The following is a 21,738-nucleotide window of genomic DNA, read 5'->3' as shown; positions in this document are numbered from 1 at the left end:
GAGATTATGCATCAGTAGGATGGGATGGAGATGAAGGAATCCAGTCCTTAGCATCCAGCCAAGCTCCAGGTGGACTTCTGGATAATAACAAGTTGACACTGAGTTCCAGGAGCTGGAGGTGTCTCGCTGAGCCTACTCATCTCATTTAGGGGAAAATCTGGTGTCCCCAAGAAGGAGATTGCTCCTCTCCTGTGGGCTCATTGGGTTGTTTGTTTAAACACCACACTAGACCTGTTTGGTATGAAATAATTCTTTTTTAAATTGTTTTATTCTTTTATGTTTATTCCTTGATAATACATACATATAATAAATTCTGGTCATTTTAATCATTATTATCTTATGACATCACACCTCAGTCTCTCTCTATCTGTGTGTGTGTTTTTCATATGAGTAGTTCATTGAATTTAATTAGGGTTGCTTATATGAGCATGGGTGGAAAGCTATTTGCTGGAATAATGTCATATCATCAGTGGATACAGCACTGAAGAAAATGACCGCCATAGCAACCATCAATTGCCATGAGTTCATTAGAGAGGAATAGTCACTTCATGAGCCATTACCCATCCTTATTTGGCAGGTTTTGTTTGTTTGTTTGTTTGTGTCTGTTTGTTTTGTTTTGCTTTGTTCTGTTTTAAGACTAGGTTTTACTGTGTAGCCTGTCTGTCCTGGAACTCACTCTGTAGACCAGGCAGACCTCAAACTCACAGAGATCTACTTGCCATTGCCTCCCAAGTCCTGAGATTAAAGTCATGTCCCACCACCAGCCAACCTTGGTCAACAACTTGGACCAGGCATTTAGGTTTTCATTTCATAACTATTACTTCTAGAGGAGCAACATCCACACACCTCATTGAGGACACTAAAGCAATTCTTGACAAGCAAATCCAGTTTCTTGATAAAAGCTCTTTATCAGAGTCTGGAGCTGCAGTGACCTACAGCGAGGTAAACTAGGGACAGATACATGCAGTGGTCCAGAGACCATGGCCCAGCCTCATCTCTTAATCAGTTTGAGTATGGCTGTGGCTGAACCTTTTTATTAGATCTTCAGCAGGTACTTGTCATGGGTCATGAAAACAGCCTGTTGACTCATAGCACATACCTTAGAAGGACAAGCCGTCGCCTGCTGGTTCCCCATTTGGAGTAAGTGCATTCTGTTGCACTGCTTTGAGCCTAGTAAAATAGATGACACCTAGTAGGCAGTCTATACTAGTAGACAGCAATCAATAGATTAAAACCCAGACTTCCACCTAGAGAGAATCCAGGAGCCCGCGCTGTGGGCCATGTCAGCACACTGTGGATCCGTAAGGACTCCTGCTGTTTACAAGTTAACAGTGACTCTCCGAACCCAAGCTTCTTATCTCACGAGGGCACTGTTTGAAAATGAGTAAACTCTCACAGTTCAAATCCCTGGGAGCTTCAGGCATGGCCACCGATGATCATCTTTATGGGAAGTCAACTCTGACCACTGTGGCTCTAGGACCTCTCCAGGTCAGTGGTGTTGGGGGCAGGAAATGGGGGTACACCCTCCTGATTGCTGGCTTGCAGGGTCAAGCTCAACCTAGGAGAGAAAGGTTTGTCTAGAGGATTAAAGCTGCCCCTTGGAGTGGTGGTATCCGTGGTTCTGGGGTGTAAGATGTACCTGGAGAGCTACTGGGTTGCTCCCCTACATGATCTCTGACTCTTCTCCATCTCCTCTCCAAACTCTCTGTAAAAAGGCAGACTTGAACAGGATTTTAACTTAGTCTTTGGCAGTCTCAGTGGAAGCAGCGCCATGGAGTTAGTGGTCGCCTGTTGATAAGGAAGATGAAGTCATGCCCTTACCAACCAGGATGGGACCTTTTGACTGGGATGGTGATAGAGTTTATCTTTCTGCAGACTGTTTAGAAAACTAGGTGAATGTGTTTCATCATCTGAGGGAGGGAAGTAACCGTGAAACCAGCAAAGTTTTGTGATCTTGTGTTTTCAGTACAGGGGGCAAGTGGCTTTAAACTCAGACTGCCTTCAAGCTTTTAGTTTGAAACCCAGACCAAATACTAGCAAGTCTCTCTTTCCCTAGGGACTGTAAATCACTGGGTAGGCTCAGTACGGCTTCTTCCTGCACTGCCGCCCACTCATCCCTTATATTTTTATCAGCCTGCATCCTGTGATTCAAAAGGAGAATCTTCTTGGGGAATTTCAATTACTTTTAGTATTTCTCATAGCGTTGTTTGCTCACACAGTTCTGACCTCCAGGCTCTTTATCACCCACACGACTGCATTTAGGACACGAATTTCAGACACAGCCTGTCAAAGGGCCCAGAACAGTAATTTTATGTCTCTGGATTCCCAGTAGTCAGTAATGTTCTGTTTTCACAGAAACGCCAGCCAGAGACAACTGGAGGCTGATAAAGCAAGTCTGCCACCCACTGCTTTGTCGCTGCTTTCTGGCTATGCTGCATCCCTTTCCTCCAAGGGTTGATTGTCTGTCTCACTTGGTCATCACCAGAAAACCCTGTGATCAGTGATGTACATGATGCACGTGTCTTTAGGGGACAGCAGGGAACTTGAGGTCAGAAGTCTGGGCCATTCTTACTGATAAACATGAGGTGCTGGGACATGCCTTTGTCTTGCACAAAAATCTAGAATGTTTCTAAACCCTCATGCCCTGTTACTACGTGTGCTTCCTGGTGGATTCCAGCTGCCAGGCTCGACCTCACGATGTTGGCTTAGCTTTGCTCAAGTGTTTATTTCAGAAATGGTAACATGGTTTTAAAACACCAGAACACTTGTAGAAGCTGAAGGGATATATTTCCAGGTTTGAACATATTGTGTATAGGGGTTGAGTATTTCTGAGAAGAAGGGCTTTGCCAGCCTACAGTTAGCGGAGGGGCTACCTACAGTGTAGTTGGCATCAATACAGCAATAGTTGGCGCCTATCTGAAGAATTGATACAGGTAACTAACACCAATCTTGATATGCTGGAAAGTCTCCTTGATATCTAGCATTTATGTCTATGTAAGAAGGAAAAGGAATATTTGCTCCCTGCACCGTACAATGTGCTCCATGTTTCCCATCATGCCAAGCGTGCACGTGGTTCTAGCAAAACCGGACTTCTTCCAGGACTCAGTTGTAGTGTGATTTGATGGGGGGTTTCGGAGCATCTACTTGTGCCAGTTGTCTCTTCCAGTGTAGGGATTTCCAGTGGGCTTCAGGAATCCTTAGTTCTTAATTGGTCACTTTGTGGTGCTGTCTTAACTGCAATCGATAATACTTTCCCATTTGTTCAATAAATAACCATCAAATCCTTGCCAAGCAAGGGGCAAGACAGAGAGGAAAGTCCCGGTGGCTGGGCCTTCTCACAGCCCTTAGTCTCCTTAGACAGATGAGAATCAACTTCCAGCCTCTTTCCTCATTCCCTGGTCAATGCTATGCACTTTCTGGGTGCTTGAAGGTGCCTCATGCGAGAGAAGAGACAAGAGAGGCGCTTGCTTCTCCCTGGGTGCGTGAGTTGGTTTCCAGAGGTGGCTTTGCACGGGAGCATGTGGGCAGAGGGCACAGGATGCTGGATGCGCCTTTGAGATCAGACCCTGCTGGAATTGGAGGGCAGCCAGCCCCAGTATGGAGAAAAAGTCACATTAACACCCGCAGCTTCTGTGACAGATTAGCGCATGCTTGGTGGCCTGCTGCAACAGAGGTGTGGTCTTCCCTTGAGGCCAGATGTGCAAAGCAAGTGGTTGATGCTGCCAGGCTCCAGCTGGAGAATCTGCTGCAACCTCTGTGGTTCTTGAGAGTGTTTAACATTCCTTCATCCTGGATGCATTGCCCTAGATCCCACCTCTGCCTCTCTCCATGTTGCTTTATTCTCTGTGGTCTGTGTTGAATCTCACCCACGCCCTTCTTATAAGAAGAGGGTACTAGAGCTCCTCCTGGGTGACCTACAAAGACCAAATCTAGGATAAGACCCTAACCACATTCCATCCTTGTCATCTTGTAAGAGTAATGGAGATATGGGTGGTAGATGCAGGTGTCTGAGGAAGATAGGGTGCTGCTGGGGAGCCCTGTTAACAGGTTACTGAAGTTACTGTACTAGTGTGCTGCACAGGGAGGCCAGGGAAGGGATGAAGGGACACCAAGAGAACAGCGTAGGGGAAGTCATGGGAGCAGAGTGCACAGAAAACCCCGTCTGATGACCCAAGTCTCCAGAGCACGTAGATGATGTCAGGCTGTGCTCTACGTACTAATTCTACAAAATGGGGTGTCCAAGAGGGGGCCTTATTGTCCAGATACCTAAGCTTTCTCCTCTGGTTCTCTGTGCAGGTCTTTCGGCTTCACCTGCACACCGTCTCTGCACACTGCATGTGCACATGAGAGCCTAGTTAAAGCCCTAGTGCTCCCCAAGGCAGACTGATCAATGTACCCCAAGCTCGCCGTGAGCAGGTGGCATAATCTTAATGGCACAGGAACATTCTTTGCTCCTGACTCCAGGCTCCTTGGATGGTTCATCACCTTTTCATCTTCAGTTTTGAAATTCCTCCTGATGTCCAGACTCCTCCCTCCCCCAATAATATGGCAGGACACTGGAGGTACCGTGTGCCCAGAGGACTCAGGTTTTCACCAGCTGCCCAGCTTGAGGATGTTTGTGATGCTGTAGTGACACCTAATGGCGGCCTCTCTGAATTACACTTCCGCATCAAGACGAGAGGGATTAAAGGGAATTGTAATGATAAACGCTAATAATAAATATATGCAGTAGAGGGAGAGGTACATTAGACATAACATTTATTTGTAAATTTTAGTTATAGAAGCATCCAGTAGACTTGAGTATACATTTAAAATTTGTAACGTGTGAGGTAGTGATCTAGTGTCTGTAGTGAGAATGGATCTCTGGTCCCAAATTCATTCTAAAGGACATCGTCTTAAACAAATACTAAGTAATATGCATGAGTAATATGCACAAAACATTAATGAATTACAGGTGGTGAATCTGGCGATTACTCTCAGGGAGACATGACAGTTTGGAGAAAGTTAGGTTGGTGTGGTATGGGATGGGAACACCGGCAGACACCTGAGATCAAAAGGTCTGGGTTCAGATCTTTACTTCCCCAGGTCCTGGCTGTATGGCCTCAAGCAAATTGTTTCATCTCTCTGAGGCTTAGAGTCCTCCTTGGGTAATGAGGAAGTAACGAGGCCTTCAGCTTTCTGTGGTTGTAAAGAGCCGAGGAGAATAAAGCAGAACACCATCTTGAGCTTGGGGCTGCAGAACATGGCAGCAGGGTCATTGACGTCACTCCCAACCTCATAGTTTTGTTGGGAGGAAAGTAGGGTTTGAGTGACAGATGAAGAAAAGCTCTTGTCGCCTCTGGGAAACAAGTGTGAATGAAGTATGAATACCTGGTCGCAGGGACTGGGTGGGCGGGGGCAGTGGAGGACACATTTGTGCCATCAGAGATAAGGTACTCTAAGGAAAGGACAGACAGAAGGGGGCTAACCAGCTGACTGCTGTGTTGGGGGAAAAACTGAGATCAAGGGACTGAAGGAGACTGACCCTGGGATAACCTGTGCAAAGATGATGTGACTATGACCTGGGGCTTTGCAGTTGGGTGAAGATTAACTGGACATATGGCATAAATTGAGTTAAAAAGACATGAAAGATGTGGTCTTGGTAGGGAGAGACAGTGAGTCCGAATGGACCACAGGATGCTGAGTGTACATCAGTCACCACCTGCAAGTACAGGGAAGGAGCCTGGGAGGGAGGAGCTCTGCTTTGACATTGATTGTGAATTAGGAAAAAGGCACCCAAGAGACTGTCTAGAAGATTGCTGGAAACCGGGGTTGGGACTAGAAGATGAGATTGAGGCCCACGGGAAGAGAAGTCTGCAGTAAATTAGGGTAGACTTTATTTCCCGGAGAAGATTCGTAAAGGAACAGGGTGCTTGTGCAGATAGCTTCGTATCTTCAGCTTATGCAGCAGAGCTCAGCAGGAGAGTGCCTGCCTAGCATTCCTCAAAGACGTGAGTTCCCGTTCCCTCCCCAAAGTGAGTGAAGACTACATATAAAACAGATTGCAGCCGGGAGTGCTGACACATGACTGTGACCCCAGCGCTGGAGCCAGGGACCGCTCATTGGCAGTGAGCAGAAGCAAGAGGTTACCGTGCATTCAACAATCAGCTACATAGAGATCTAGAGCCAGCCTGGGCTACAGAGTTAGAAAGAAATTGAAATTTGTGCCCAGGGAATGCTGAAGCATGCATGGGCAGCCCGTATATGGTGGTTCTGTTGAACTTGTCCTTATTGGGTTTCATGATATAAGTTGATGAGGATGACTGACCAAGTCTCTTCCTCAAGAGGGCACCAAATTTCATTACAGATGGTTGTGAGCCACCATGTGGTTGCTAGGAACTGAGCTCTGGACCTTTGGAAGAGCAATGAGTGCTCTTTACCATTGAGCCATCTCTCTAGCCTACAGACTGAGTGAGAATCTGTCTCCAAAAACTGATGATGGTGAGGAGGAGGAAGAGGAAAACATCACTTCAGACACCACAGGGATTAGAGAGACCCGGCACTATGCCAGTAAAGAAGAGGGAGACAGAGGGGGTCCTGAGGGAGGTTGACCATCCAGGTAGAGATTCAAGTAGCAAGGATGCAGGCTTGATTAAGTCATGGTCCTGAAGCAAGGTTGTGGGCTTTAGTAAGTCGTGGTCCTGAGACAATTTTTCTCAATCTATCTGTATAGGGATAATGTTGCATGATTTACAGTGTTTCTGATTATTTTCTATGAGATAGTAAGGGAGAGTGGTCAGTACATAACCAAACCTTCCTGTAATACTTCTGATAGCCAGTGTGTGTGTGTGTGTGTGTGTGTGTGTGTGTATGAAACAGAGAGAGAGAGAGAGAGAGAGAGAGAGAGAGAGAGAGAGAGAGAGAGAGAGAGAGAGAGAGAGAGAGAGAGAGAGAGGAGAGAGAGAGAGAGAGACTGAGCAAGGCAGAAGATAATCTCTTATGCCCTTTTACCTCTTGTAATAGTTTGCTTAACTGGTCTGTATTTCATCAAATGAGCAAGACTGGCTAGTCATAAACCCAAGGATCTGACTGTACCCACTTCCCCAACTCTGGGACCACAAACCTGTACCTTCCCACCTAGCTTTTAAATATGGGCCTGGGTCTGGAAAAGCCTGGGATAAAACCGGACTCTCTGAACATAGCGGACAATGAGGACTACTGAGAACTCAAGAACAATGGCAATGGGTTTCTGATCCTACTGCACGCACTGGCTTTGTGGGAGCCTAGGCAGGTTGGATGCTCAACTTACTAGACCTGGATGGAGGTGGGGGTTCCTTGGACTTCCCACAGGACAGGGAACCCTGATTGCTTTTCGGGCTGGGGGGAGACTTAATTGGGGGAGGGGGAGGGAAATGGGAGGCGGTGGCGGGGAAGAGACAGAAATCCTTAATAAATAAATAAATTAAATAAATAAATAAATAAATAAATAAATATGGGTTCTGGAGCTTCAACTCAGGCCCCTGTGTTTGCATCGTAAGCTCCTTCCCATCTGAGCTGTCTCCCCAGCCCTGTGTATGTGTGTGTGTGGTTGTCAGTTTGCAACCAAACTGCTAAAAATCACAAAAGACTTTAATCACAGGGGTTCTGGTCTCAGAGAAACCAGTCCAGTGGCAGCAAAAAAAAAAAAAAAAAAGAGGCTGACTTGAAGATTTTATTTTATTTTTTTAGAAATGTATAATTCTTTTTATCTTCTACCTTGTAAAAACAAATATGATTTTTCTTACTCCTGCTCAGGGACTATTCCTGACTTAGTCAGTTAACCAGGGACAGAGTCCTAAGGACTGTCCTCGCCTCCAAGTGATTCTCTATGTGCTCTGATCTTTCTCTTCTGTCTGGATGAGCCAGGAGCCAGGTAGCCGATGACCCATCTGATGACCTGTGCCAGTCTGGCCCTGGAACAGAGGGAAGGAGGTGACCTGGTGGTTTCACACGGTGTACCCATGTTGCTCAAGGGTCAAATTGGTTGTCGCCTGATTTTTCTCCCAGTGACTTCACTGTCTCATAGTGAAATTCACAAACAACACAGGCAAATTTTGTGCACATAGTAGGAACAACCTAAATACTGTTCTTCTATTTGAATGTCAGCTGCAGGATTTCATGTGGAACCTGTTTTGATCAATTCACGAATGGTGGGTGAGGACTAGGGGTTAGGATCAGTTGGGGCTTTTTAAAACTATTTTTTAATGATAAAACATTCTTGTGGTGATTGATTCTCTAGTTATAAAAATAACTTTCACAAGCTGTTATTTTTCTTTATTCACTCTTAATTGATTCTAAGATAGCTTTAGAGATAAGCAAGCCTAAATAGTTACTTATAAGGAGTTCTTTTTTTCCTGACCCCATTTTTATGTGAGCTGGTTTGATGAAAATAGGAATTCTTTCTGGTTTACTGTAGATAAATTATTTATTCTAATGGAAAGAACTGTCAGACCACTATTTCAAAGACTAATGTTTGGGGAACTTTTAGACCAATTTAATATGAATCTTTTAAAATTTTATCATGTAACAAAGTAACTAATAATATTAAAAAGCACTAAAATGAAGCCATAAAGTTCATGTCTTCAAAGGGAGACATTCCACATTTTATGTGAGTTTTCTACTTGCAAAGTTGCTGTTTAGGGAGGTTGGAAACAAGGCATAATGATATCTATGTCACATTTTGTTAAGGCTCTCTGGCAGGCCTGCAAGTCTGCTCACTGCTCAACAGGGGGCAGTCTGCTGAAAGTCCTCAACATTATCTATCTATCTATCTATCTATCTATCTATCTATCTATCTATCTATCTATCTATCTATCTATCTATCTATCATCTATCTATTTCTCTATCATCTATCTATCTATCTATCTATCTATCATCTATCTATCTATTTATCTATCACCTATCTATCTATCATCTATCTATTTATCTATCAATCATCTATCTATCATCTATTTATCTATCTATCATCTATCTATTATCTATCTATCATCTGTCTGTCTATTCTGTCTTTTATGTCATGCATCTCTCTTTTTTTAATTATTTTTTTATTAATTATTTATTAAAGATTTCTGCCTCCTCCCCACCACTGCCTCCCATTTCCCTCCCCCAGTCAAGTCTCCCTCCTCCTAGGCCCAAAGAGCAATCAGGGTTCCCTTCCCTGTGAGAAGTCCAAGGACCACCCACCTCCATCCAGGTCTAGTAAGGTGAGCATCCATACTGCCTAGGCTCCCACAAAGCCAGTACGTGCAGTAGGATCAAAAACCCATTGCCATTGTTCTTGAGTTCTCAGTAGTCCTCATTGTCCACTATGTTCAGCAAGTCTGGTTTTATCCCATGCTTTTTCAGATCAGGGCCAGCTGGCCTTGGTGAGTTCCCGATAGAACATCCCCATTGTCTCAGTGTGTGGGTGCACCCCTCGTGGTCTTGAGTTCCTTGTTCGTGCTCTCTCTTTATCTGCTCCTGATTTGGACCTTGAGATTTCAGTCCAGTGCTCCAATGTGGGTCTCTGTCTCAGTCTCCTTTCTTTGCCTGATGAAGGTTAATATTCAGGAGGATGCCTATATGTTTTTCTTTGGGTTCTCCTTCTTATTTAGCTTCTCTAGGATCATGAATTATAGGCTCAATGTCCTTTATTTATGGCTAGAAACCAAATATGAGTGAGAACATCCCATGTTCCTCTTTTTGGGTCCGGCTTACCTCACTCAGGATAGTGTTTTCTATTTCCATCCATTTGTATGCAAAATTCAAGAAGTCCTTGTTTTTTACTGCTGAGTAGTACTCTAATATGTATATATTCCATACTTTCTTCATCCATTCTTCAATTGAAGGGCATCTAGGTTGTTTCCAGGTTCTGGCTATTACAAACAATGCTGCTGTGAACATAGTTGAGCAAATACTTTTGTTGTATGATAGGGCATCTCTTGGGTATATTCCCAAGAGTGGTATTGCTGGGTCCAGGGGTAGGTTGATCCCAAATTTCCTGAGAAACCGCCACACTGCTTTCCAAAGTGGTTGCCCAAGTTTGCATTCCCACCAGCAATGGATGAGTGTACCCCTTTCTCCACAACCTCTCCAGCAAAGGCTATCATTGGTGTTTTTTATTTTAGCCATTCTGACAGGTGTAAGATTGTATCTTAAAGTTGTCTTGATTTGCATTTCCCTGAGTGCTAAGGAAGTTGAGCATGATCTTAAGTGTCTTTTGGCCATTTGAACTTCTTCTGTTGAGAATTCTCTGTTCAGCTCAGTGCCCCATTTTATAATTGGGTTGATTAGCCTTTTACGGTCTAGTTTCTTGAGTTCTTTATATATTTTGGAGATCAGACCTTTGTCAGTTGCGGGGTTGGTGAAGATCTTCTCCCAGTCAGTGGGTGGCCTTTTTGTCTTAGTGACAGTGTCTTTTGCTTTACAGAAGCTTCTCAGTCTCAGGAGGTCCCATTTATTCAATGATGCCCTAAGTGTCTGTGCTGCTGGGGTTATATGTAGGAAGTGGTCTCCTGTGCCCATGTGTTGTAGAGTACTTCCCACTTTCTCTTCTATCAGGTTCAGTGTGTTCGGACTGATATTGAGGGCATGCATCTCTCTTGATCCCATTCATTTCCCTGTCCCTTCTCATCTGCCCTCCACCCCTGCACATACACCCCAAATAAAACAAACTTTAAAAGAGAAAAAAAGGGAAAATAATAAAATAAAATAAAAAGGGAAAAACTTAAAACTATCTTTATGGAACCTGCAGTGTGACACAGTGAGTCACTGTAAACCCCTTTGTCCATATATCCTTACTTGCAAGAGTTCACTGCAAAGAGTCATTGGTCTGGTTTGAGGTCTTTGGTTTCTGCTACCCTGTCAATGCTGGGCACTGACGTGGGCTCCTCCTGGATATCCCGTTGTTGTCCTGTGTTATGGAGATCCTGCAGCTGTGAGTCTGCAGGTCAGGTTCCCTCATATGCTCCAGCAGATCGTAGCTGGGGTGGATGATGGGGTGAGCCAAGTCATACCCTTGGGTCTGGACCTGGGCAGCAGTAGGGTTGGTCTGCCAAATAGGAAATGGGACAGCTCTCTCATGCTCACAACTTCGGGGCTTGTTCCCCCAGACCTGCACTATCAGGGCTGACTCTCCTGCCCTTATGATCACAGGGCCAGCTCTCCCACCTGCCCCAGATAGTGATGGGTGCAGGGGCAATCAACTCTCCCCTCCCCGTGGGGCCCCCAGACAGATGGGTAATGAGGACAGCTCATCCATGCTCACAGTTTTGGGGCTGGCTCACCACACTTGCACTGGCAAGCTTGAATCTGCTGTGCTTTCCCGGTGATTACCATAATGCTTTGAGGTGAGGCCTCCGGGGAAGTGAATAGAATAGAGTATTAGAGTGTAGCTCCATGATTTAATCAGGTAGCTTTATAAAGACAGGGGAGAAAGTAGACCCCCCCACACCCCAGCACACACACTTTTTCTCCCATCATTATGTGGTAGCTTCCTGGGCTTGGCCAGAGCCTGTACCATGTCATTCATACCCTGCATGTACTTCCAGAACTATGAGCCCAAATACACGCATTTTCTGTAATTTATTATTATTATTAATTACTATTATTAATATTTGTGAAACTGGATATTGGGCCTAGGTCCTCATGTATGCTAGGTGTGTGCTCCACCAATGAGCTGCATCCTCAGCCAAGATGTCTTCTTTATAATCAATCAGTCTGTCTCTGGTTTGTTTAATTATAGTAGTGAGGGTTGACCTTCTCACCAGCATGACCTTGGGCATCCATGTTCTGTCTTCCAGGAGCCCATGTTTCAGTGAGTGTAGGTCTGGGGGAGGGTGAAGATACAAAGAGGATGGTGCAGATAGTAGAAACATGTCCTTTTTGAGATCCTGGAGGGGCATCTTAGTCTCAAGGGTAAGGACAGTAAGTCAGGGGAATGGGTTCTTTCCACAGGAACTTAGAGAGACAGTCAGCTGAGGACAGGAAGGGAGGGTCCTCCTGAGTCGGGACGTGTGCCCAGAGCTTTGAAGTACAAGAACTTCCCAGAAATGGCCTGAAGTTGGGGTGCATGTCAAGGGCAGGGGTTTGGGTCGGGGCCCTGGAGGAAGGTTTGGTTCCCTTCAGCAGAACAAACAGCTACTTTCTGCCGCACTGTTTGTTTTTTAAAAATGTTTTATGGTTCCTTCTCTGATCAGGACCTGCTTCCATAGCATACTAAATGGAATTCTATCAGTCTTGCCACTGTGTTAAATGTTTCCATTCCTTATTTCTCTGCTAAGTTCCATTAGCTTACTGGATTCAAGATTGCGTGTCTGAAATGAAATGCATTGAAGAGATTTATGGCCAGTTGATTGGTTGCCTCTTTCTTAGTTCCCCCTTTTACAGTTGAGAGTTCATCTTGCTATGTCTCTAAAAACATGTTCTTGTAATGTATGGTATTCACAGAGGAGAATTTGGGGAGTTGATGTACAAATTGGTTGCATGATAAAAAGATAATTCTAAACTTAATAAAATAGAAGTTGTAGCTGGACTGGGCATGGTGGTGAACCTGTTTAATCCTTGGGAGGTAGAGGCAGGCAGATCTCTGTGAGTTTGTGGTCAGCCTGGTCTACAGGAAGGGTTTGAGAACAGCCAGGAATGTTTCACGAGAAACCCTGTCTTGAAAAACAAAAAACAAAACAACAATAACAACAAAGTAGCAGTTGTTTTCTGAGTTTCATATTTAAAAAACAAAGGAACTTTTAAATGTATGACATCTAATCTCTTTTAAAATGTTAATATTAGATACAAGATTAATCAACATAGGGTAAAAAAGTCATCATTATTCCTTTTAGTTTGTGGTCTAAAATGTTCATGCTATCCATTGCAAATTGATCTACTTTTTCCATGTTGTCAAGGTCTCATAACTCTGTTTTATCATTGCTATTTGGTAACATATGCATATATCAGAATCCCTAAAAACCTTTTAGAATTCTCAATTAACTGTAGTCCTTATGTTGAGGATGAACATGCATGAAGAAAAAGGGAAACATTTATAAACTATGATTTTGATTTGCACTGTCTGGGCAGGTGTTAAAGGTTGTAAGTAATTCTCGTGGACTCAGTGACTTAATGGTGACACAGAAACAGCAGTTTCTTTATTACAAGGCTCACTGTTGCAGGCTGTAAGATGCACAGGGAGGGGAATGTGACATTGTTCTGGCTTGGATCTTTCCTATTTTGTCATTTGCACATTTGTTATAATAGCACATAATAACAGTGGCTAACATGTATCACAACAGGTACTCTCTAAAACAACTTTATAGTTTTTTTTATGGCCCTAAGCTATTGCCAGATGAAGATGCTGAGCATGAGAGATGTTCAAGGTGTAGTCCAGAAATATCTCAATGCACAATTAATATATGCTAAAGAGATATCTTTAGAAGGAACCATGTACTCAAGGACACCCAGTCAGTAAGTGTGGCCTTGAGCTTTGAGCACAGGGACTGAACCTTGAGCCTGGGTCCTCAATCACTGTCTTCCTCAGGTTTTTTGCAGCCAAGGGTGGCTCTTTGTTGCTCTTTCGATGACTGTTTGCAGATACTGTCATTTGGGCACACTCTCCCCAGACCCTCACTGCACACCCATTTGCTCAGTGGAGTTTAGCTACCCACGCCTGCATCTATCTGTCCACACCCCAGCCTCAGAGAGGACTGCCCTGGCTCTCAGTCCCAGATGGGATGACCAGGAATTACCCTCCCATCAGGGGCTCCTCTAGCTGTCCATGGAGATGACTGACTTGGTTTCCTTTCTTCCCTGGGCTGTGCTTTTGCCTCCACGCTCTGCTCTGGTCTTTCACGTTTTCTTGGGAATACTGTGGTATTCCGTAACTCAGCTGGGTGACACTACATGGTGCTTTGTTGTGAGAAGTCAAACAATGTGTTCGCCCCATCTCAGGCCAGTGGGTTTTCACAAGATTGTTTATCCTGCTACGGCAAATGATATTGTTCTTTGCATTATTGCTAGCAGCTCCTTCATTAGGACCCAGTTTAAACCTTTGCGTCATCTTGCCTGTCTGACTGGGACTGGCTCAGGCCGGCACCACTATCTAAACAGGATCCAAGTTGGGTAATGGTTAGGTCTCAGTTTTGCCTCCACTCTCTGCTCTGGTCTTTCACGTTTTCTTGGGAATACTGTGGTATTCCGTAACTCAGCTTATGTTCACTTCTGTTCACTGGGGTGGTCTCCTGAGTGCAGGGGATCATGGTAAGGTATTCTGGCATTCATGAATATGTGGTGTTCTGGTGGGAAAGCCTGGATATTGCCCTGGTTTTAGGGGTGTCGCCGGCAGTGCAACACAGGTGCATGGGTTCCTGCGGGTCCATGAAATGAAAACTCAGAGACGCTTAGAGAACAAACGTATCCTAAGCAGCCACAGGGATCCTCAACCTAGGTGAGCTGAAACACTTGCCCTTAACCTTCAGCATTTTTATTTTTCCCTGTTTACACTTTAGCCAGTGGATTTCCATACCTCAAAACAGCCTGAATGAAGCCTCTAAAAATACAATGCCAAATGCAAATACCTGATTCATGAGGTACCACGGTTTTCCGGGTTGCCTTTAACCAGTTTTGCATAGGCTTTGTATCCCTGAGAAACTCTCAGACAAGGGCAACAAAAGGTATCTGTAACACAAAGGATGGATTAGGGTTGTAGCAAGGCCGAGTATAGCCCAGAGAGGGTTTTGGCTAGCTGTGGTGGTGGCGAAGGGTGCTTGCTATCTCTGACACCAGGTTGGCAGGAATTTCTGCCACATTGGGGAACATCTGGCTATCTGAACCCTTCCAATTGCCAGCACACAGTACTTCCTTCATGTAATCACACAGGAGTAGGCACCCAAAACAAATGGAGCTGACCCCTGGATATCTCAGAGTTTTAAACAGAGAGCGCTCTGCAAGAAATACTTTTTCCAAGAACCCTGTTATGAGTGTTATTGAGACAAAGGGTTATAAACTATCTTGTTCTTAATGGGTTTTAGAAAATTTGAAGAATCACAAAAGCTCACAGCCCAACTTTAAATGAGTCTGAAGGGTGTTTTTACTCTAAGGAGATGTAAAACATGCGAAGATATGGTGGGGAGCACCTTTGCCACCATAGTGTGTGATAGACCCCCAACGCACGGGAGCTGGACTGCAGGGATTGCACAGAAAGCATTTGTCTAGACAGTGACTGAGAAATGAGCTAAAAGCAGCTACGGAGCTGGGCAGTGGTGGTGCACACCTTTAATCCAAGCACTCAGGAGGCAGAGGCAGGTAGACCTCTGAGTTCGAGGCAAGCCTGATCTACAGAGAGAGTTCCAGAACTGCCAGGGCTACACTGAGAAACCCTGTCTCGTGGGAGGGGGAAGCAGCTACAGGAATGAAGATCACTATCCCTTCAAATTATATAAACAATCAGGCATTTTCTCCTTCACTCATCGCTGTGTTCTTTTCGTGGTAGCAGTAAGAGTTTGATGTTTTTACTTCTATGCTTCATGAGACATCCCAAGACTGACAAGAAATAATAGCAGATCTTTAATCACTATAATATAATAATAGCAGATGTAATCACCACTTACATCTGCGAACATGCATATGTCCCCTTGTACACATACACACACATACACAGATGCACATATGCATGCACATGCATACATATATGCACACATGTAAATATGCACACAATAATGCAAATTTATCACAAAGCTTAAAATCCACTTGAAAAGGCAATGCCATAGCTTCTACTTAAATTAGACAAGCATTTGTGTTTCTATTAAAATTTGCTCAGCTCTAGTGTTCTGATTTTCCTTTGCTCACAGGGAAGCACCTGCTTGGGCAAACACAATGGCTTCTTTTGCTCTCCTTTCAATTTCAGGGTCAACCAGGACCACTGGGGCCACAGGGACCAATAGGGCCCTTGGGACCCCCGGGACCCATTGGGATTCCAGGAGAGAAAGGACTGAGAGGTGTCAGTGGCCTGCCTGGAGCAGCAGGAGAGAAAGGAGACAAGGTGAGTCACTTAGCATCTCATCAGTCCCCAACACTCAGGGTCTGTTTACTTAAAATTCTGAGCACAATCTTATTAGTATTAAAAAGAAAACTTCCCTGGATATGCAAACTTCAAATCTCAGCAGCGTTTAAAAGGAAAAGAGACAGGAGAAAGGAAAATACCCATGCAGTCTAAGCAGGCATGGAGGCATAGAGGCCTGGAACATGGAGGTGAGACACATGACTGACAAGCAACCACACGACAGGTAGGAGAACTTCAGGGAAAAAAAAAAGGGTAAGGAAGTCTAAAACATTGGGGAAGCCCAGAGTGTTAGGGTAAGCCTGCATAGAGAAGAGAAATTCAGACATCTGAATTCATGCTCTTCTGAATAATTTAAGACAGTGGGCAGCTTTGAGAAGCTGCATGCCCGTAGCCTGCTGCACTGTGGATGGGGATTCAGGAAGGAAAGGTATACTATCTCATTAAAGGACAAATTGTTCCACCCACCTCTTTATAAGGCTTAGGCTCAGGAATACCACATGACTGGTCAAAAACTAAGACTACCACAGGACTCCGTGGTAACCAGTCTTTTTCTCAGCCCCTCTCCCAAGGAGCAAGCCCTTCTAGAACATTTCTGCAATCTGTAAATTTGAACACAGAGGACTGGCATTGTTCATCTGCTTTCCAAACTTCAAAAACAAAGTATTATGTGTGCCGAGCTGAACCTTTAATTTCTCAGTCAACAGTATGTCTTAGAGATCATCCTATGTTAATTTCTCAATCCACATTTATTTCTTGAAAAGTACCAAAGAATATACCATCCTATATGTAAAACCATAGCTTATTTCGTGTTGATGAAAATGTGAAATGCTTTTGCAGCTCAGTGTAGTGCGAGGGAAGGGACACAACCCCATCAATTGCTGTCGCTCACATTAAGAGTCTGTTGTCCTGGGAAGGATTCTGAGGGCTAGAGCTCATGACAGCATGCTGAATATTCAGTTTGGGTTGGTTCTGCCAAGATGCCTTCCCAGGTCTGTATAACTGAGTGTGAAAGGATTCTTCTTAAACACTGAGGCCTGGACCAATCTGCCTAAAATCAAGTGACAATGGCTGCTAAGGGGTTTTGATTTGGGTCATCAACTGTTCATAGTTTCAAATAACCATACTTGCCAATCTAATAGTCTATTAATTTTTACATCTCTGTTTCATATTTTGAAATAGGGTCCAACTGGTGTCCCTGGATTTCCAGGTTTGGATGGCGTACCAGTGAGTGTCCCCACATTTTTCTCATTGTTTTAAGAAAGGAATAAAAGCAGTCACTAGTAGCTTCAAAGTGAAGCAGAGTGAGGTGTCAGTGCTTGGGAGGCTGAGGCAGGAGGATTACGAGCTTGAGACAATTCTGGTTTACATAATAAGAATATATCTTAGAGGGGAAAAAGGGGAAGGGGGGAAATGACAAAATCCCTGAAAAATATATTTTCAAAATAGATGTGCACTTAGTTCTTTAAAGACTGCTTACTCTTCAATTGTGCAATAATTCTCAAACTAAAACATTTTACATAAAGAGCAAAACATTTAAAAAAAAAAGTCCAGAGCAGATGCCAGATATCATGTCATGCTCGGTGCTCTGGAATGAAATGTGTGCCCATAACAGGAACCTCATCCTCTGGTGGGTCCCAGCTTTGCAAGTGACGTTGAGAGTCATACAATACAGCCTGGGAGAAGAAGGAAGTGGGGCTTGGGGAACTTCCCAATGCAGCCAAGTCTCGGGATTTCAAGGAAGGTTTTCTCCTAAGCTGGAGAGCAACTCAAGCTAAATGAACTTACCATAGACACAGTACATTTCTAAATTGTGATTTCACCATCTGGCTCTTTCAGGAAGCCTCACAAAGAGAAACAAGTAAACAAGTGTGCCCTAAGTTCTGTAGTTTGGGGTCCGTGTTGCATAGCCTTCGTGTTAGGTTTTCTTGTAGAAATATTCCGCTCACAGTTTTGTCCTCTGCAGGGTCACCCAGGACCTCCCGGACCCAGAGGCAAACCTGGCATGGATGGTTTCAGTGGCTCAAGAGGTGATCCAGGATTTCCAGGAGAAAGAGGAGGACCTGGCCCAGGAGGCCCCCCTGTAAGACACCATCAGCACAATCTAGAGTGATCTAGTGAAAAGACTATCCTGGCAACGGCTTGGTGTGTTAGGGAAGTGGAGTCAATGCAGCTTTGCCTGCAGCATGGTGAACTAAACTGGGTGACTGCAGGGGTGGGGATGGCGAGGTGGGCAGAACCAGAATACGTCTGTGGAAATAAATTATATTTTCTTTTCCATGCTATAAGAAGACCCTATTGGCTTTGAGAAGGGTTGTGATCTATCTGTTTTCATTAAGGTCTTTCTAGTTCTTGTACAAAGACTGGATAGTTTAAAAAGGATGGGGCAGTTTACCAAAACTTCCATTCCCACCATTTAGGTTAAATTTGTCTTTAAATACAGCTTCAGCAAGGGACACTCTTGTGTTCTCACCATGCACCTCCCTGCCTCTCACTTAGGTAAAAATTTGACATAATTTGGGCTGGGATAAAATGCATTATATGAAATTCTCGAAGAATGATTAAAAATTGAGAAAAATATTTAATAAATAAATATATGCCTTCCCTTAAGAAAATGTTGACTTCCTCTGTATGTTGAGAACTTTTCACAGACCAACTCAATACTTTGATTCTCAATGTTTAAAATTATCAAGTGCTGCATAAATATTAGTTCTATTTTTTTCATTTCTCCATGTATTTATGAGTGACAGTGAGAGAATTTTTAACCGTTTACTGTAAAAGAGTTATACTCTTTTACAGAGAGCTTAATAATATGAAGAAGGCAAATACTCTGTGTGTCAAGTCAATGTGTAGAAGATGTTAACGGGGATTTTAAGTTGTTATATAGGAAAATTAGAATGAAATTCTTTGAGCTATTTCATCTACCTTTAAAAATGCTCTTAACAGCTGGCCACCTTGCCTCAGGCCTTTAATCCCAGCCCTTGGGAGGTTAAGGCAGGCAGATCTCAGGGTTCCTGACAAACTACAGCTACATAGTGGCACCTTGTCTCAAAAACCAGCCAGTCCACCAATCAACCAAACAACCAACCAACCAAACAAACAAACAAACAAAACTCTCTAGGCAAACTAGCAGCGTCACAAAGTCTGTTAACTTGAAATACAGCCTTACAAAGGTTGTATAAGATCAATTTTAAATACAAATACTGAAAAGAGTCAAGTAAATGCTCTTAAAATTATTTCTGGATCAAAAATTAAATTGCAAAATTATTTATTTTTATGAATACCATCTTGCATTATATTATGAGAAGAATGCAGTCTTTCTGCCTCATGATTAGCAACTAAAACTATCCATTAGTGGGGCGTCTTCCTTTGGGACTGCCTTCACAGATGCTAACTGAAGGCCTGAGAGACCTGTATGCTAGCCAGTAAGATCAGGTAGATGATAAATCCACCCCAGCTAGATGGTTGCAATGCTTTTTTAAATTGGTGGCTAGTATTTTATATAGAAAAGAAAACAGTGGAACAGCAATTTATTTTTTCCTAACGAATCTTTCCTTTTCAGGGTCAGCCAGGAGAAAATGGAGAAAAAGGAAGATCGGTTTTCATTTCCGGTGGCGTTAAAGGTATTCAGGTGAGTGTTATATCTGTCATCATGGGTTTGTCAAAGTCTTTTTCCCAATTGGAAATGCATGGGCAGAGATTTCTTTCAAAGTTTTATTGGATTTACTGGGTTTTTTTGTTTGTTTGTTTGTTTGTTTGTTTTGGTCATTAACCTGACAGAACAAGATGGCTCAGTTCCTCTTGTGTGAAAGTATTGACCTTCATCTCTTTGACTGTAGATTTCCGTGCCACTTACACATTGAGAATTATAAGGACATATTTATTTCGGGGCTACCCAGGCTCATCGCCTGTTATTTGGGCCAGGTAGTCACTGGTGAGGACTGACCTGAGAATTGCAGGTCACTGAGAACCTTTTAAGGTGGCCTTGGCTGAACAGGAATTGTGAAACTAACACCTCAGATGTAATTAGACCTAAACGTGGGTAAAATCTGAAGTCGTCCTTTAAGCATAGTGAGTTTAGAATGACCCTGTGTCCAGGAGCTTGCACACACTCTGATCATTACACAGAGCAATCAACCTTGCCACAAGCTTGAGAGTTAGATCTGGTTGTTGCAGCACTGAGGGGCTCTCCCTCAGTCTCTTCCTGCCACCCCAGATCAGTGGTTTCCAACCTTCCTAAAGCTGCAACCTTCAATACAGTTCCTCATGTTATGGTGACCCTCAACCATAAAATTATTCTCATTGCTGCTTCATAACTGCAATTTTGCTGTTATGAACAGTAACGTAAATACCTGATATGTGGACCCCAGAGGGGTCATGATCTACAGGTTGAAAACCACTACTGTATAGCAAGGCCCCATACAGCCACTAGACCAGAGATAGGTATATTGTGAGAACATAGAACTTTTAGACCAAGGTGGTAGTGTAAGATGAACAGAAGGACAACCCACATCCTTCTTCGATGTTGTCTTGACTGTAAGCATTGCAGCTCAGATGGGAAGGTATTCTGACAGTCAGGAACTAAGGAATGCCACAAAGTCAATGTAAGCTAGGAGCGTACAGCTCTGCTCCAGGGAAAAGTGTCCCCAATGCAAGGGTAACAGCTAGGGAAAAGGGTCACAGTTCTCCATTCTGCTCTGCTCTGGTTCCTACAAAAGTTGTTATGGCTGGGCTCTGCTCCTGAGAAAATGTTACACCACACAACAAACCTCACTAGAGAGATTTATTGGGAAGGAAAACTCCAGGAGGGTGGCTGCCTCTGGGGTGAGGAGCAGCAGCAAACTGAACAGGGTACAAAGTTTATATAGAGTTTCTTGGGGGGATGGGCAGGACATTCTTTCTTTGAATTAGTGGGTTTTTATAGCCTGATTCTGGGGAAGGCTCGGGGATTGGTGGGATTTCATGCTCAGGGATTGGTGGGATTTTGCAGTCTGACTCTGGGGTAAGCTCAGGATTGGTGGGATTTAAAACCCTGGTCCTGGGGTTAAGTCAGGGTCAGGGTGTTTTTCCTTGGTCCTTTTTACCCTACACTGACTCAACCCACCTTGTTCTGGCCTCCAGTAGGTAGACAGGAGAATAAATGAAGGAAAACAGCTCTATGGAGCCCTTCTGTGATTGTTTTCTCAACACTAACAAAGTGAATTTGCTGCCTATCTTGCTTAGTGCAGATCATTCTTGCTCCACTTGTTTTTCTGGGTCATCTGTGTCCTTAGAAAACAGCCCTCCTCTTGTAAAACAGTATAATGTTGTCATTACAGGGAGACCATGGGAATCCAGGACCGCCCGGCTTGCCAGTAAGTCTCCCAAGAAGACCATGGGCACCTGTCTTCTTTTTAGATAGCTCTATAGATGTTAAGCTCAACATGACCAGCCACAAAAAGTGTGGGACCTACCTAAAATAAAACTGTGATCTCTTGTCAAAATTAAAATTTTCATAGTACTGACATGGGGGTGTTAAATCCAGTTCACCCACCAGGAAGCCCTGCTAAACCTCAGAAAGCTGCCTTTTATCCCAACTCCCCGTTATCTGGTCATGATCATTTAGTAGTATTAGGCATTTATTGGCCTTCACAAAATTATCTTTTAGAAACACACACACACACACACACACACACACACACACACACACACACACA

At 43.8% G+C, this 21,738-nt stretch overlaps 1 protein-coding gene across 1 annotated transcript in view; it reads left to right on the top strand.

Moving 5' to 3' along the window:
- Col4a4 (collagen type IV alpha 4 chain) overlaps positions 1–21,738 on the top strand; it is a 117,201-nt gene that overhangs the window by 22,547 nt on the left and 72,916 nt on the right. Inside the window, exons 5-9 of the mRNA XM_075952202.1 lie at positions 15,890–16,024; positions 17,225–17,269; positions 18,009–18,125; positions 19,605–19,673; positions 21,361–21,396. Coding sequence (XP_075808317.1) covers positions 15,890–16,024; positions 17,225–17,269; positions 18,009–18,125; positions 19,605–19,673; positions 21,361–21,396 — 402 coding nt within the window. The remainder of the gene's footprint in view (positions 1–15,889; positions 16,025–17,224; positions 17,270–18,008; positions 18,126–19,604; positions 19,674–21,360; positions 21,397–21,738) is intronic.

Source organism: Microtus pennsylvanicus, chromosome 17 (genome assembly GCF_037038515.1).
Source record: "Microtus pennsylvanicus isolate mMicPen1 chromosome 17, mMicPen1.hap1, whole genome shotgun sequence".
Lineage (NCBI taxonomy): Eukaryota > Metazoa > Chordata > Mammalia > Rodentia > Cricetidae > Microtus > Microtus pennsylvanicus.
Note: the sequence above shows the minus strand (reverse complement) of the source record. Positions and strands in the feature narration are given on the sequence as shown.